The 17,763-nt window shown below is 37.0% G+C and overlaps 1 protein-coding gene across 7 annotated transcripts in view; it reads left to right on the plus strand.

Annotated features, from left to right (window-relative positions):
* Positions 1–17,750, plus strand: part of DENND4A (DENN domain containing 4A) — a 137,607-nt gene extending 119,857 nt beyond the window's left edge. For 3 of the 7 annotated variants that reach the window (XM_032617642.1, XM_032617659.1, XM_032617685.1), the window contains 9 exons: positions 1,182–1,357; positions 1,452–1,598; positions 2,338–2,536; positions 2,770–3,024; positions 3,975–4,092; positions 4,207–4,233; positions 4,695–4,857; positions 5,022–5,086; positions 10,726–13,262. In XM_032617642.1, coding sequence (XP_032473533.1) covers positions 1,182–1,357; positions 1,452–1,598; positions 2,338–2,536; positions 2,770–3,024; positions 3,975–4,092; positions 4,207–4,233; positions 4,695–4,857; positions 5,022–5,086; positions 10,726–10,862 — 1,287 coding nt within the window. In that variant the 3' untranslated portion in view covers positions 10,863–13,262. Of the gene's footprint in view, positions 1–1,181; positions 1,358–1,451; positions 1,599–2,337; positions 2,537–2,769; positions 3,025–3,974; positions 4,093–4,206; positions 4,234–4,694; positions 4,858–5,021; positions 5,087–10,725; positions 13,263–17,321 lie in introns of those variants that run through there. The other 4 variants (XM_032617668.1, XM_032617694.1, XM_032617651.1 and 1 more) reach the window with 3 other exon arrangements.
* The last annotated feature ends 13 nt before the right edge of the window (positions 17,751–17,763 follow it).

The raw sequence follows: 17,763 nt of genomic DNA on the forward strand, positions 1-17,763 counted from the left end.
AGTATTTATATTTACCCCTTGTTTTATGTATGTCCTCTTTGAATTTTTATTACACTTTTATTTTTCTTTTTTGTTTTGGCCGTACCACACAGCATGCGGGATCTTAGTTCCCCAAGCAGGGATTGAACCCGCACCCCCTGCGGTGGAAGCACGGAGTCCTAACCACTGGACTGCCAGGGAAGTCCCTATTTCACAACTTAAACACTTGTAACTAATTTTGCTGTGCAGGCACACTTTTTGGATGAGGATACAGGGAGCAGTTTTGGCATTTGTGTCAACTTTTTCCATCATGTTTTTCATTCTTTGTGTCAGTTTGATGTAGATATCTGCTGGGTATGCTGCTATATCCCATTTTCTTGCAATAAAAAGGTTATAGTTTTACACTTTAAAAACTTTCCCTAATTTTTGTGTAAAAATTGCTTCCAAATACATTTGTGTTTCTGTTTCACACTAATTCGCATAAATTTGGAAAATAAATTTGCATGCAGCTGGAAAATAAATGATGAGCACTGATGTTGCAGTTTACAAAGTTTCTGATGGCTTCAGGAATTTCTATATTTTAATGTAATGACAGCATTTACATTTATCTATAGCAATGCTTCTTAAACTGTCTGTAGTGACAGACCAGGGTTTTTTTTGTTGCTGATTTTAAGTTCCAATCTGTCATGGCTGTTACTCTTCTAAAATCTACTGATCACACCGACTTAGCTGTTACAGCAATTAGTTTTACAGGTCTCCAAATCCTCTTCTCAGTTTCTTTACTTAGCTCATCACAAACCAGTAAGAGTTTGTGGACCAGCTCCTTACTGGTGATCACACTTTGAGTAGCACAGATCTATAACATGTAATTACCAATACCTATTTTGTGTATTAACAAAGTAATACTTGGGTTTAGTTTTCCATTAATAAAATCATGGCAGATTTTATAGTACATAATTATAATGGTAAAAATCCTCACTTAAATGCAAGTTTCCCTTTCAGGCAAAAGTTTTGGAATAGACTTAGGTGAAATAGTTAAAGATGAGTATATTATATAATGTACTGAATGTAATCCATTCTTCATTTGTAACTTCTGAATCCTTCTGAGTTTTACTTTTCCAGTAGATATATGAATTGAAATGGTTTTTAAATTGTAATTGCACTAACCGGCTTACTTTATAAAATGCTGTTTTCTCCCATAGGTTCTTATCTCGAGCTGCTCTCGTTGTAGAACCTGTGATTGTCTTGTCCATGATGAGGAAATCATGGCTGGCTGGACAGCAGATGATTCAAATCTCAATACAACCTGCCCATTTTGTGGCAATCTTTTCTTGCCCTTTCTGAACATCGAAATAAGAGATTTAAGACGACCTGGAAGGTAATGATTTATGCTTTTTTTCCCCTTCATGTTTAAGGATCATGTTTCCTAGAATATCTCTTTTCTCAAAAAGCTCCTTTGATTCACATTACAGATACTTTTTGAAGTCAAGCCCGTCTACAGAAAATATGCATTTTCCATCCTCCTTTTCAAGGCAGACAAGGCAGTCTTGTATCTCAACATCAGCCTCGGGTCTTGACACATCTGTTCTCTCTGTTCAAGGGAATTTTGATCTAAATAGGTAATTATGATTATGTGGAACTATATTTTAACAACATATACTATACATTTCAAGTAATGACAGAAGAATTAGCTGACCATTTTAAGGTTTAAATTCCTATGTATAATAGATTCTTAATCTCGAGTTCTTATAAAATCAAACTAAGACTTACACAGTAAGCCTAATACAAGTAAGTCTGTGCTTAAAACAAATGCCGAAATCGACTCCGTTTTGGAAAAGTGCCAAATACACCAAATATAGCTGGGCAAGTGAAGCTATATTGGTAAATGCATGTGCAAAAGAAAATGCCTACATAGTACTAGCAGGCTAGCATGACCTGTTTGATCCTGAATGCTTAGACTGCAAAACTGCAAATCTGTGTGTGTCCCTTCTTTCATCATAGGTCTATTATAGCCCTTTCTTTGTCTCCCACTAGCTCTGACTCCTGAAGGAATAGGTGCCTATTTTTTCTGCTTTGTATCCTTGGGCCTACTGTGGTTCCTGCAGTATAAAAGTTGTCCACTAAATGTTTTGAACAAATGAATGACTCTTTGTATATTTAAAGTTTACTGGATAAAAAGGAAATTAACATGACTAGGCTACTTTAAACTGTATCCTTTTTCCCAGCCAAAGCCTGATTAACATCGTTCCTTCCTTTTACTTTGCTATGTGCAGCTCTGATTCTCAAGAGAAGAACATGGTCAGTGAAATAAAGTAAATCTAGACAGTGATACGCTTTTTTCTTTTTTCAATGCCCAAGCAAATCAAAGTTGCTCGAAAATACATGTGCCCGAAGTATTCAGATCCCTGCTGATAGATCAAGAGCAGCTTTGTCAAAATGTCCAGTATTTCCAATGGCCAGGAGTGTTAGTACTTATGGCACCTTGGATAAGGAAAACAATGGAGGACAGAAGCTCATTCCTACAGGCAGCCTGCCAACTACTTTACAAGGAGCTACAGTATGTATTTTGGTGTTTTTTACAATTTGGACATTGATAATTTACATATGAGTTTGTTCCCCTTGTGCTAAACAGCCTTATAAGCTTCAATTTTATTATTGTTAAGAAGAGTGTCTTGTTACATGATACAGTTTCATTTCTAATTATATGGAAATCATCAACAGGATTTTTTTTTAATGATTCAGTATCATCAATCTCGTAATTGCTATTTATGGTTTTTATTTATTCAACAGGATTCTTTAGGATTAGAATGGCACCTCCCAAGTCCAGATCCTATCACTGTTCCATATCTTAGTCCTTTAGTGGTATGGAAGGAACTTGAAAGCTTATTGGAAAATGAAGGTGATCATGCAATAACAGTGGCAGACTTTGTGGACCATCATCCAATTGTTTTTTGGAACCTGGTGTGGTATTTTAGACGTCTTGACTTACCCAGTAATTTACCTGGATTGATTCTTTCTTCTGAGCATTGTAACAAGTATTCAAAGGTAGGAGAGTAAAAATTAACTAAAAGCCAGTGCTACTGTCACCATTGTAATGTTTGCGTATTCCCAATGACAAAAAAGTAATTTTATGCTGAATATTTTTAATAACCATCTGAATCAATAAAATTGTTGCAAATAATTTTTCTCCTTACAGTCTAGCGGTAAGACAGTCATGTTTTTTAGACTTCTTATAAAGTTTACACAAAATGGACTTGACTTTTTGTTATAGCCTCAGGAATAAACTGTAAATGACTCTTATGAGAAGACTTTGTGAGTTTGCCCCACTCATGCCTCATACCTCCTTCAAAAAGAAGCCTAACACTTTAGTTGGACACCTGTAATTCATATCGCAGTCATGTGCTACCATTCTCATTACTTTACTGTGAATTTTTGTTTAACATTTAAGTAGTTTGTTATATGTTCACTCGTATTTTTGATATGTTGCTCTATTCAAGCATTTTTTTTCTTTTTCATATGCTGTCACTGGCACTAAATGGCAAAGTGTCTGAGTTCAGGAACTTTGTCTTCTCCCTTCTTGTACTTCATGTCTGTGATTGTGCATGTGTTTGGATTTTCAGTACATGGTGAATGAGAGGTTAACTCAGTGAGACCATCTGCGCTAGGGTCTCGAACTGATGGAGAATGGGGCTCCTGGATTCATCTTTCTGTGGAGCCTCAGTCATAAGCTGGTCAAGATTAGCCCTTCATGGTACCCTTTCTCACTGATCTTAGTACTTTGTTAAATCTGCTACTTTAGGGATCGCTGGCTTCTCAACTCAGGTCATCTCCCTTCGGTAGGTTATAAAATGCAGACAAATCAGTGATTTTTCTGTTCTCTTTTCTCTCTTGCACACATGCATCCTAAAAAATATTTTTAAGGCTCTTCATAAAATATTTACAAAACATTGTCATATAAGGATCATTAATGAATGTTTTTTTATTCTTCAACACAGATTCCTCGCCACTGTATGTCTGAAGACAGTAAATATGTTTTAATACAAATGTTGTGGGACAATATGAAATTACATCAGGATCCAGGACAGCCGTTGTACATCCTCTGGAATGCCCACAGTAAGTGCTGTCATAGAATGTTGATGTCCTTCATATGAGAGTACTCTCTACTTGCTTTAAATAGCCTAAACTAATGTGTAACTGACTTATTTTACACTACTTTTTGTCTTACAGGTCAAAATCGTACTCTTTTGTTTGAGAGTGAGTGTTAAGTTTGATGTTTTTAGTATTATTGTCTGTGGAGGTCAAGGGGTTGTTTTTGTTTTTGTTTTTTGAGTGGTGCTGTGTATGTGCTGGAGGGGTTTTGTTTTGCAGAGTTTTGTTTTTAGCACATTGCTTGTCCCTATTTCTTCTTTGTACTTATTTTTTGTTTGTCTCCATCCCAGGCTGCTGATTTAAAATTCCTTCCAGGGGCTGTATTAAGGAAAACAGTATTTTTAGTTATTGTGTATTTGAGCCTTCAAGCTTATTTTTATCATTATTTGTCTTATTTCTTCCTTTTTTCTTCTTACTTCATTCTTAGATTTCAGTTCTTTTATCAATTGCCCTTAATTTATTTTTATTGCTTTGTAACTTTTTAAATAGCTGTCAGTTGCTGCTTAATTACATTCTGCTTTCTACACAGAACATTTTTCTTCATCTGCTCTTTTGTTCTTTTACAGCCCAGAAGTATCCAATGGTCCATTTATTGCAAAAAGGTGATAATTCATTTAACCAGGAACTATTGAAAAATATGGTAAAAAGCATTAAAATGAATGACGTCTATGGACCAATGAGTCAGATTTTAGAGACACTGAATAAATGTCCTCATTTTAAAAGACAGAGGTAAGTCATTCTTTTAAATGAATATATTGTTCCTCTAAGCAGATTCATATTGTTTGCTGAGTGATTTGTTAGAATATCTCATGCTTATATTAACATAAAAATTTTTGTAGGTATGTATAGACTGTTTGAATAGTAATATCTTCTCCACTTCTTTTTCTCCTTAGGAGTTTATATAGAGAAATACTGTTTCTCTCACTTGTGGCACTGGGAAGAGAAAACATTGATATAGGTAATTCAGCATAACATGTAATATTTATATATCATGGTATAGTTTTCAAAGTGTTTTTATATTGGTAGTCTTAATTAGTTTAATATAAAATTATATTAATATAATAAAACTGTGTCTGATTTTTTTAATATAAGGTAAAAGATACTTTGATATTTTGGTCATGTTGGTAATAATAATGATAAATAATGAAAGCTAACATTTTTTGAGGGCTTATTATGTGCCTTACATTGTAGCAAGTAGTTTCCATATTTTATCTCACATAATCCTCAAAATCCCTATGAGATGGGTACTGTTATCATTTCCATTTTATTACTGAGGCAACTGAGGATCCAAGAGGTTAAATGACTTAAACTTGGGTTTCACAGCAATAACGGAGCCATATCTGAACCAAGCAGTCTTAATTTCCAATCCCATGCTTTTAACTATTGTGTCATATCACTAATGACATTAAGCTTGTTTCAGAAAAAATGTAATGTAGCTAAATATATATTTTAGGAGGTCTCAAACATTTTTGGTTGATTATCTTCTACTCTCAGTTATTGTGCTTGGCCTCCTTTAGAGTAACAAATAGAAAGTAAAAGGATTGAAAAAGATACTCCATGCAAATAGTACTAAAAAGGGAGCTAGAGTGACTATATTAATATCAGAAAAGATAGACTTTAGAGACAAAGAAGGACATTGTATAATGATGAAACAGTCAATCCACCAAGAATTATTAATTGTTTATAATAATTATAACATATATACAAAAAACAAAAAGGAACTAACAACAGAGCCCCAAAATACATGAAGTAAAAACTAACAGAACTGGAGGGGGAAATAGACATTCAACCATAATAGAACAACTAGGCAGCAGATCAGCAAGGAAATAGAAGACTTGAACAGCACTGTAAACCAACTAGGCCTAAGAAACATCTACAGAACACACCATCCAACAACAACAAAATACACATTCTTCTCCACTGCACATGGAATACTGTCCAGGATGAACCAAATGTTAGGCCATAAAACAAGTCTCTCAGTAAATTTAAAAGGTTTGAAATCATACAAAGTATGTTCTCTAACCACAGTACAATGAAAAGAGAAATCAATAATAGAAGGAAAATTAAAAATTCACAAGTATATAGAAATTAAACAACACACTCCTAAATAGCAAATTGGTCAAAAAAATCATAATAGAAATTAGACAATACTTTGAGGTAAATGAAAATTAAAAACACAACATACCAAAACTTTGAGATTCAGTGAAAGCAGTTTCTACCTTAAGAAACTAGAAAAAGAAGAGCAAACTAAACTCAAAGCAAGCAGGAGGAAGGAAATAAATAGTAGTGCAGAAATAAATAAAATAGAGAAACAGGGAAAATATTTTTAAAAATCGAGAAACTCATTGAAATCAAAAGTTTGTTTTTGAAAAGATCAACAAAATTGACAGACCTTTAAGCTAGACTAAGAGAAAAAGAGAGAAGACTCAAATTACTGAAATTAGGAGAAAAGGGGTGATATTCCGGGACTTCCCTGGTGACACAGTGGTTCAGAATCCACCTGCCAATGCAGGGTACACGGGTTCGATGGTCCAGGAAGATCCCACATGCCGCAGAGCAGCTAAGTCCGTGCACCACAACTACTGAGCCTGCGCTCTAGGGCCCACGAACCACAACTACTGAGCCCACATGCCACAACTACTGAAGCCTGTGCACCTAGAGCCCGTGCTCCGCAATGAGAAGCCACCGCGGTGAGAGGCCCGTGCACTGCAACGAAGAGTAGCCCCCGCTCACCGCAGCTAGAGAAAGCCTGCATGCAGTCATGAAGACCCAACACAGCCAAAAATTAAATAAATAAATAGGTGGGATATTCCTACTGACCTTACAGAAATAAAAATAATTATTATAAATAATTATATGCCAACAAATTAGATAACCTAGAAGAGACAGGCAAATTCCTAGAAAGACATAAACTATAAAACTGATTCAAGAATAGAAAATCTTAATAGACCTATAACAAGTAAAGAGATTGAGTTAGTAATCAAAAATCGTCCCACAAAGAAAAGCCCAGGACCAGATGGTGAATTCTACCAGATGTTTAAAGAAGGATAATACCATTTGTTATGAACTGCAATGTTTGTGTCCCCTACCCCCAAATTCATATACACTGAAGCCCTAATATGATAGTATTTGGAAGTAGAGCCTTTGGAAAGTAATTACATCATGAGGTTGGAGCCCCTAAGATGGTATTAGTATCCTTATAAGAAAAAGAGGAGGGAATTCCCTGGCGGTCCAGTGGTTAGGACTTAGCACTTTCACTGCTGTGGCCCAGGTTCAATTCCTGGTCATGGAACTAAGATCCCACAAGCTGCATGGTGCAGCCAAAAAAAAACAAAAAGAAAAGTAAAAGAAAAAGAAGAGAGCTGTCCCTCTCTTTCTCAGCCACGTGAGGATACAAGGAGAAGACAGCTATCTGCAAACCAGGAAGAGTGCTCTTACCAGTCACCACATCTGCTGGCACCTTGATCTTGGACTTCCCAGCCTCCAGACTGTGAGAAATAAATGTTCATCATTTAAGCCACCCAGTCTATGGTATTCTGTTACAGCAGCCCAAACTAAGACACTAACCCTTCACGAACTCTGACAAAAAAAGTAGAAGAAAAAGGAGTGCTACCTAGCTCATTCTATGCGTTAGGCCAATATTATTATGCTGACCAAGCCCAGACAAAGACATCACAAGAAAAGAAAATGAAAGAGCAATATCCCTTATTAATATAGATGCAGAAATCCTCAACAAAATACTAGTAAACCAAATCCAGCAACATAGAGAAAGGATTATTTGCCATGACAAAGTGGGATTTATCCCAGGGATGCAATGTTGGTTCAACATAAAAAACTCCATCAATGTAATACACCATATTAACAGAATGAAAGACAAAACCACATGATGGGGCTTCCCTGGTGGCGCAGTGGTTGAGAGTCCGCCTGCCGATGCAGGGGACACGGGTTCATGCCCCGGTCCAGGAAGATCCCACATGCTGCAGAGCGGCTGGGCCCGTGAGCCATGGCCTGTGCTCCGCAGCGGGAGATGCCACAACAGTGAGAGGCCCGCATACCGAAAAAAAAAAAAACCACATGATGTCTCAATAGACACAGAGAAAGCATTTGACAAAATTCAACAAACTAGGAATAGAAGGGAACATCCTCAACCTGATAAAGGGCATTTGTGAAAAACCCACAGTTAAAACCATACTCAATGGTGCAAAACAGGAAGTCTTCCCTTTAAGATCCAGAACAAGAAGAGGATGCCTTCTTCCACCACTTCTATTCAACATTGTACTGGAAGTTCTAGCTGGAGCTGCTAGGCAAGAAAAAGAAATAAAAGGCATCCAGATTGGAAAGGAAGAAGTTAAACTATCTTTATTTATAAACAACATGATCTTATGTATAGAAAACCCTAGAGATTCCACACCAAATCAAAACAGAACAAAAATCCCAAAATATTAGAGTTAATAAATGAATTCGGCAAGGTTGTAGGATATAAGATCAAGATACAAAAATCAGCTGAATTTCTGTAACTAGCAATGAATAATCCAAAATGAAATTAAGAAAGCAATTCCATTTACAGTAGCATCAAAAAGAATAAAATACTTAGGAGCTTGTTTAACCAAGGAGGTGAAAGACTTGTACAATGTAAATTACAAACATTGCTCAAAGAAATTAAAGATCATGTGAATGAATGGAAACATACCCCACGTTCATAAATTAGAAGACTAATATGCTTAAGATATCAGTACTACTCAATCTACAGTTCAGTGCAATTGCTGTCAAAACCCCAATGATGTTTTTTATAGAAACAGAAAAACCCATCCTAAAATTTATGGAATCTCAAGGGGACCCCAAGTAGCCAAAACAATCTCAAAAAGAACAAATCTGGAGGACTCACACTAACTGATTTCAAAACTTACAGCAAAGCTACAGTAATCAAAACAGTGTAGTACTGGCATAAAGACAGACATATAGACCAGTGGAATAGAATAGACAGCCCAGAAATAAACCTTCACATTTATGGTAAAAATGATTTTTGACAAGAATGCCAAGACCATTCTGTGGGGTAAAGACAGTCTTTTCAATAAATTGTTCTGGGAAAATGGGATATCCACTTAACAAAAGAATGAAGTTGGACCCTTATACAAAAATTAACTCAAAATGGGTTGAATACCTAAATGTGAGTCCTAAAACTATAAAACTATTAGAAGAAAATATAGGACAAAAGCTTCATGACATGGATTTGTCAGTGATTTCTTGGATATGACACCCAAGGTACAGGCAACAAAAGAAAAAATAGGCAAATGGGGCATCATGAAAATTAAAGATTTCTGTGCATCAAAAGGTGGTATCAGGGCTTCCCTGGTGGCGCAGTGGTTGAGAGTCCGCCTGCCGATGCAGGGGACACGGGTTCGTGCCCCAGTCCGGGAAGATCCCACATGCCATGGAGCGGCTCGGCCCGTGAGCCATGGCCGCTGAGCCTGTGCGTCCAGAGCCTGTGCTCTGCAACGGGAGAGGCCACAACAGTGAGAGGCCCGCGTACCGCAAAAAAAAAAAAAAAACTACAATGGGATACCATCTCATACCATTAGATAGAATGGCTACTATCAAAAACCCGGAAAATAATGTATTGGTTATTTTCTGGAAAATAAGGATATGAAAAAATTGGAACCCTTGCGCATTGTTAGTAGTAACATAAAATGGTATAGCTGCTGTCGAAAACAATATGGCATTTCCCTTAAAAAATTAAATATAGAATTTCCACATTATCCAACAATTTCACTTCTGGGTATACCCTGAAGAATTGAAAGCAGGGTCTCAAAGAGATATTAGTATACTCATGTTTATAGCAGTCTTATTCATAATAGCTGAAATGTGGAAGCAACCCAAGTGTCCATTGAAGGATGAGTGTATAAGCAAAATGGGATATATACATACAGTGAACTATTATTCAGCCTTAAAAAAGAAAAGAAATTCTGACATATGCTACAACATGAATGAACCTTGAAGACATTATATTAAGTGAAATATGCCAGTCACAAAAAGACACATACTGTATGATTCCACTTAAGAAGTACTTAAAGAAGCCAAAATCGTAGAGACAGAAGTAGAATTAGAGTTGACAGGAGCTGGGGGGAGGGGAGAGGAGTATTATTATTTAATGGGTATAGAGTTTCAGTTTCACAAGGTGAAAAGAGTTATGGAGATGGACGGTGGTGATGATTGCACAACATTATGAATGTATGTATACATTCAGAACTGTGAATGTATACCACAGAACTGTATGTATACCACAGAACTGTGCACTTAAAAATGGTTATGATGGTAAATTTTATATGTATTTTACCAAACTTTTTAATTTGGGAAAGAAGAATTTTAAACAGTTGACATCTTAGTACTTCACATTTCAGTGGTCTGTGTAACCTAGCTCTAAATGCTACGGACTCTAAGGTCCCCATTCCAGCTCTGAAATTCTGTGTTGGCAGAAATGACCTAGAGATTCCTCCTTGGCTTCTAATTTTGTGGTTCTGTAGTATTACAAAAACTTGATTGCTGATAATATCAAATATACATTTCTTTATGCCTTTATTTCTTTATGAATTTTTGCAGATGCATTTGATAAAGAATACAAGGTGGCATATGATCGTCTCACACCTAGTCAAGTCAAGAGTACTCACAACTGTGACAGACCACCAAGTACAGGAGTGATGGAATGTCGAAAAACCTTTGGAGAACCTTATCTTTAAGATATGTGTGTGTGTTTTTTCAATACGTATTGTGTAGTCAGTGTATAAAATAACACTTTTAGACTCTAACCTTTTTTCTTCAGTTTTTGAAAATGCACTTGTAAATGGTTCAGGAAGTTCAGATAGTTTATGTACAGAGTGTCTGAAGAAAATACTAACAAGTGGGAGAGAGCTACTTTGTTTCCCATTTCTTTGTTTTTTCTTCTCCCGTACAAGTAGTTAAGTATTTTTGTGATGAAAAAATCCATAAACAAAATTGGTTCCCATAGAATAAGACAACTGTTTTATGGATTCTTTTGGAAGAGACAGATTGAAAAATCATGGATGGAACTTAAACAAATGTAAGAACAAAGTATCTCCTGTTTTCATAGACTACTCAAATGTTTTGACCGTGAAGTTGTATTATACATATTTTAACTTGTTTATAATAAGTTGATATTTTTTTAATTTTTAAACTTAATATAGCAAACAAAATGAACTTAATCTTATGAAGCAAGGTAATTAAGTGCTTATTTTCCTTGTCTGCTGCTATTTGAAGTAATTAGTACAGCTGCAGATCTCTATATGTATATCTATACTTTTTTTACTACTTGGAAGAATGATTCAGAAATGTCAGCGCTAGTGTCAGTGTTGTCCTAGGATCGCATATTAGTACTCCTGTGCCTGACTGCAGTGGGTGAGTCATGGCAAGGGTGTGCATTGCCCAGACTGACTCACTGAGCCTTGTGGAAGGACAGCCAGAGAGGTTCCAAATCTGCTTCTGTAAAATCAGGTTCAATATACCATGATTCCAAAATTGTCTCTATTGCTAATAGATACATACAATACACAGGGAAAATAGCTTATAGAGCCAAATATCAATTTAAATTTTAATATTCTACATGAACACTTATGTTAGGAAATATGTCAGACAGTTTATCCCAAATTCTACCTTTATTTTAATATCTAAAATATTGGATATGATGCAAATTGTAGTATGTTTATCTGGAATATGACCTATTGGAGTATTCTGTTAATATTATATATATATATATTATATATAAATATTCAAAATATTTTTTCAAAAGTAGAAAAATAATAACTCTCTAAAAGTACAGCCAGATAGAATTTCCCATATTGAGGAACCTGGCTTTTTCAATAAGCCTTCAGAATCTGGTTTATGGAATCTAAAATCCAGCAATATCCAGAAATAGACAGTAAACTGAATGTTTAAGTACCATGGGTATTAAATAGAATCTTAAAAAATATTTGTAGTCGCATTATTTCTAATATCACTTTCTTTGGGTAATTCTGATAAAAAAGTATCCTTTGGCCGTTAGAATTATTTATAGATTTTCAGTGTGTTCATGTGTGTGTTTGCACACATTGTCATAATGAAGGAATTCTCTAGCCAATTTCAAAGAAGGAAAAAATGAAAGGTCCTAAATTAGATGTGTAGAAGCCGGCAGAGTTCAGGACACTTTGGACTGGAGATACCTTAAAGTCCTGAGACTAAGAACCAGTTCAGCTGTAGAAAAAACACTTTTGAGTTCATCCCACTAGTGAATAGCACCAAGCTAAAACATTTCACAGCTTTCTACTCTGGGAAATAATGGAGAAAGTTTAAAAATGTAAAATTTTAGTTCAGTTAGTTTGGCGCTGAACTTGCTTACTTGAAAAGTCTGGTGCTGTGCACATGTATCTGCCTCTCTTTTGTAAATACCACTCTTGTCTTATCCTTCCTTCCTATTCAGGTCCACGCTTCACATTCTAATTCAGTCTTACGTTCTCTAAGTCACAGTCATTTCAAAGGAGAGAAACATTTGATAGATGAGGCTTTTGGCATTAGTGACAAACATCCCTCCAAACAGAATTCTGGGGTTCTATTCTGGTTTTTTGTTATTGTTTGTATAAGAACAGCTTTCACTATTGATTATCTTTTCTTTAACACAAGCAATGTATATGAATAACAGTTTATTGATTTCAAATATCTGACCAAAAAAAGTAAGGTAAAGCCCATTCTTTATGGTTCAGACTCATTTGGAAAAGTGAATGTAATTTTTATCTCCTTCCCCTGACACCAAGTTTTGTTTCTACTTTTGACTGGGTTTTATTTCCCCTATTTTCAATCCCCAGGGAATATTATTTGCACAAATCTACTCTTTAAAAATAAAACCTAAAACATGAATAGAGAGTGGTAAACCTTGATCAAAAGAAAATTAAAATGTAGATCATCCTTTGAAATAACTCCATACAAACTTTTCTTCAATTTTATCTCTGTTGACCATACATTTTAGAGAATCATGGCCAATCATGTTAGAGAGAAATACCCTTTTGCTACATTATCTGTCTTTTATTTTCTTACTCTTAGTTTTGTTTATCTGTTTACTAGTTGAAAATAAATCATGCCATGTCCTGGTACAACTTGTTTACTACTTCCTCCCATTGTGTTTTGAATGTCATACATTTGTATTTTATATCATATTTCAATATTCAGTTTTTTCCTCCTGTTAGGGAGTTATGCAGTCTGGTCATATTCTGATTTTTGTCTTCTTTTTTTTTTTTTCTAATTTTGCGGGGAGGTTTTTTGTTTTAAAACCCTAAAGCCATTAGCTTATTTTATTTTAACGTTTTCTTAAAATGGCTTTCCATTTTTCTTTGTAGAGAAAATAGCCCCTGAAAATGTTGGTTCAACATTTTAGGTGATATGCTTATTTTATTTTATTTCATGCTGGTAATTACTATGATACTTTAGTGCAGCTAGCAAGTGTTAGCCTGCTGCATATAAAAGTTATGCTGTACTTCTACATATTTTGTAAGTATATGGTAAGAAAATAACCATTTGTATGGTAATGTGCGATTGCCCAGCTTTATTTTTGTTTCTCCCACTAGAACTTGAAAGCTGCTATTAGGCAGTTTATCTCAGAGCAGCAAGGGAAAGAGTACGCTGCCTCTTTGAGAGGGTCCTTGGTCTGCCTTTGTGCTAGTCTTAGCATGCTCTGCCCTTCCTGTTTGGATACAAGACAAAGTTTTATTTCAGAATTGAATTCTCTGGTAGCTGCATACCAGTTTACCTTAATACTCTCAGTACTTGGTATCTTCTTATTATCCCTTCATACTGCCCTCTTTCTCTGACCCCAAAGTAAGTACATTTGCTGGCTTAATTATTTTTGTTTACAAAATTAGTATTGGACAAATTAATATAGGAATTTCTGTCTCTGATTCAAAAAGTCTGTGTAAGATAACAGACTCTTCTGATAAAGTTACTGCAGCCTTTCCACAGTTGCTGTTCATTTGGATGGCTCCTTCCTTTTGTATTTAAAGATTTTCTCTTCAAACACAGTACTGTGATAAAACCATTGGAGCAACTGATGGAATTTTCTGTAAATGAAATTCTCCAGATTTGCCAGCTCATCACAGTTAAGGGCCGGAGGACCAGAAGTATGCTTTGGTTGTATGGGCAGCCTTAGACCAGGGTGTCCTGCCTGGTTCTAGTGACCCCACAGGGATGGACAACCCTGATCATTGGCCCTCTCTTTGTACCTTTCATAGTAACCAGGCCCAAAATACACTGCAAGCTGCACCCGCAGGGGGACCCTCCCACAAAGAAGGGGGCCAGAACCAAGGATATTCTGTGGCCCATTAGGCCAACCAGTTCTTCAAATGTAACTACCAGGCTGTGTCTTAAATATTAAATTCCAATTCTTGCCCCTTTTGGTACTTATCTTTAAATGCTTATTAGGATATAGAATTTTTATGATACTTTCAGAGTATCACAAAAGGCCAAGCCTATAATTTGATAGAAGCATTTTCAGATCTGTTGATGAGTACAATATAATGTTCATAATGTACAGTAACCATTTAAACATATACTAATTTTTTAAAATTTGGAATACATCCTTTTTTTTCTGGTACTACACAGAATCTTAATCCATTAAATTAGGAAGAGTTTTACATTTTTATAAATTTGGCCCAAACCTATCACCAGGGCCTTCAAGGAAATGCAGCCTCAAGGGGAATGAAGGAGAAATCATCTGTGCAGCCACTTCCTTCCAATTTAGACACTCACGTAGGACAGTTCTGACTTTCTTGCTGAATGAAAGACCTAGAATTTGTCCCATGTAACTAGCTACATGGAACATCTTGCCCATCAAATGAGAGGACCAGCTAACCATTATCTTGACATTTTAAGATGGTACTTTACCTCTAAAACAGCACAATTTTGGGCTTCCCTGGTGGCACAGTGGTTGAGAGTCCACCTGCCGATGCAGGGGACACGGGTTCGTGCCCCGGTCCAGGAAGATCCCACATGCCGCGAAGCGGCTGGGCCCGTGAGCCATGGCCGCTGAGCCTGCGCGTCTGGAGCCTGTGCTCCGCAACGGGAGAGGCCACAACAGTGAGAGGCCCGCGTACAGAAAAAAAAAAAAAGCACAATTTTAATAAATTGTAATTTATAATGGATTGCAAAATTTTTTATTTCAAGCATAACAAATTGATCTTTTAGAAGTTACAAAAGTTTTCCACCTCCCTGAACTCTCCTTTCTCCCCACCAGCTGCTCATCCATCAAGACCCAGCCTTCATTTTTGTTTTTGACTCTTTTCTACATAGTGTGAAGTCAGAACTTCCTTTCTAGGCAAAGAGGAATGCCAGAAATTTAGCAAACGGATCAGAAAAATGATATTCAACCATTAGAGTCGATTTTAATCATCAAATGGCAGCCTAGCACTTTACCTTTACAGGATGTTTCACCGTCCATCACTCCTCATAAGTCATTCTGGGGAAGAGCACCAGCTCCCAGGCTGTCAGTGAGGAGGTGACATCCTCGAGACCAGCTGAGGTTGGTGGCAGATACCAGACTGGTGCCCAGAGTGTTGGTATTGGGATCTCCCTTTCATAGGCACTGCTCTCTCCTCCTGTTCTTAGGCCGTGGCATATGGAGACCAGGCAGTGCGGCAGCATCAGGAATGAGGATAACTAATTTAAGAATATGGAATGTGAACGTGATCCCATATTCTTCATCAGTCTTCTCTCGAACATTCTGACTAAATGACCTAAAGATATGGATGAACACGTCCATTTTTGTAAAATATCATTGGGACTCACAATTTATTGAAATTTAGTGAAAGTCATTTCCAAAGAATGTGAGTCCTGGAGTGAGGCCATGAATTAAATTAACCAGCCCGTCTTAAAAGATGGATTATGGACTGAAGTACTTTGAACACAGCCTTTCAACACCAAAATGTTTGGTTTTTTTCCCACATCACACTTGTCCTGCTATCTTCTAGTCTTCAGTGAATCCTCTCTCATGTTTCTAATTAAAGCGATATTTACCATCCTAAACTACATTCACCTCAGCTCCTTTTGCTTTGTAACCACCACACTTTCATTTTTAATGTGCCCCTTAACCTGATGCCAGTAAAAGCAGCAAGCAGTGGTATTTAATATACAAGCACTTCAACTTCCACCTGAAATGTTTAACCACACAATTTTTAAAAACACAGGTGTCGGGTTTCCCTAGTGGCACAGTGGTTAAGAATCCACCTGCCAATACTGGGCACATGGGTTCGAGCCCTGGTCTGGGAAGATCCAACATGCCGCGGAACAACTAAGCCTGTGGGCCACAACTACTGAGCCTGCGCTCTAGAGCCCACATTCCACAACTACTGAAGCCCGCGCGCCTAGAGCCCGTGCTCCTCAACAGGAGAAGCCACCGCAATGAGAAGCCCGCGCACCGCAACAAAGAGTAGCTCCCACTCACCACAACTAGAGCAAGCCCGCATGCAGCAACGAAGACCTAACGCAGCCAAAAATAAATTAATTAAATAATTTTTAAAAAAACACACAGGTTTCCTTTACATCAGCTACCGTGGAAGTAGTAATACTCTTTTCCTTACCATCTTGTCATTGTTTAAGCATTTTTGGAATTTCTCCTTTGTAATCGCCTTAATATCCACTTGTAAGCCACACAAGAAATCAATCTTCTTGTTTTATAATCCTATCTAGGATGACATACAAAAATAGCATTGCCCCACTGGATCTCTTACTTTGTAAACCAGATTTGGCTCTACTGACTTTAGACTCTTTTTAAAAATTACTTTGTTTCTCACTCACTAGTGCAGCTGTCACTGTTGGGTGAGAATATAAGAGGGGAGGGGCACAGAGCCAGGACAGCTTTGTTAGAATGTCTAATCCCTCAAGGTGACCCACCTGATGGAGACAACACTAACTTGGATTGCCTAATAAATACATGTTTTTAAATAGCCCTCAGAGTAGTTCTCCTTCCCTAATACCCACATCTTCCAATTGAAGGGCAAATTATAAATTTTAATTTCTTGAGCTGCTTATTTTAATATGACTTTTCAGAAATGCAACGAGAGCAAATGTAGTGCTCCTTTTTAAGCTATAAAATATTGGTACACATTTTACTGGACTACAGTGTGTAATGATAATTGATTCTTGTTATACTTTTTTTCCTATAGACTCTGCTCCTTTAAACTCACCAGTAACTGAACCTGTAATGAATACAAATCTGATAGAACCACCTGTTTTGAACAGAAAAAGAGGAGACAGTAAACTGCAGCATGTGCTGGGGGCAGGGGCCAGGAGCCAGGAGGGTGAGATGGAGACCACACCTGCATCTTTTGCATCAGCAGCCCTTCAGGAATAATCAGGGAACTGTGAACATGGGAGCTTATCTGATTGCTAAGGTACCTGTCCCAACCCTCACTCCCAAATATCTCATTTTAGAAACTCCTCTGACTTGGGTCCTTCTGCTGGCCTCCATGTGTTAGCTGTCTGCATCAGGGGTGGTAGGAGCTCCACCCCTCCAAAGAGTCCTAATCCACAGTGAGCTGCAGGTGTTTTCCAAGGATAAACTTCAGTCCCAATCACATCCACATCAGAGGCTCCTGCCCACTCAGT

This window comes from Phocoena sinus, chromosome 2 (assembly GCF_008692025.1).
Source record: "Phocoena sinus isolate mPhoSin1 chromosome 2, mPhoSin1.pri, whole genome shotgun sequence".
Lineage (NCBI taxonomy): Eukaryota > Metazoa > Chordata > Mammalia > Artiodactyla > Phocoenidae > Phocoena > Phocoena sinus.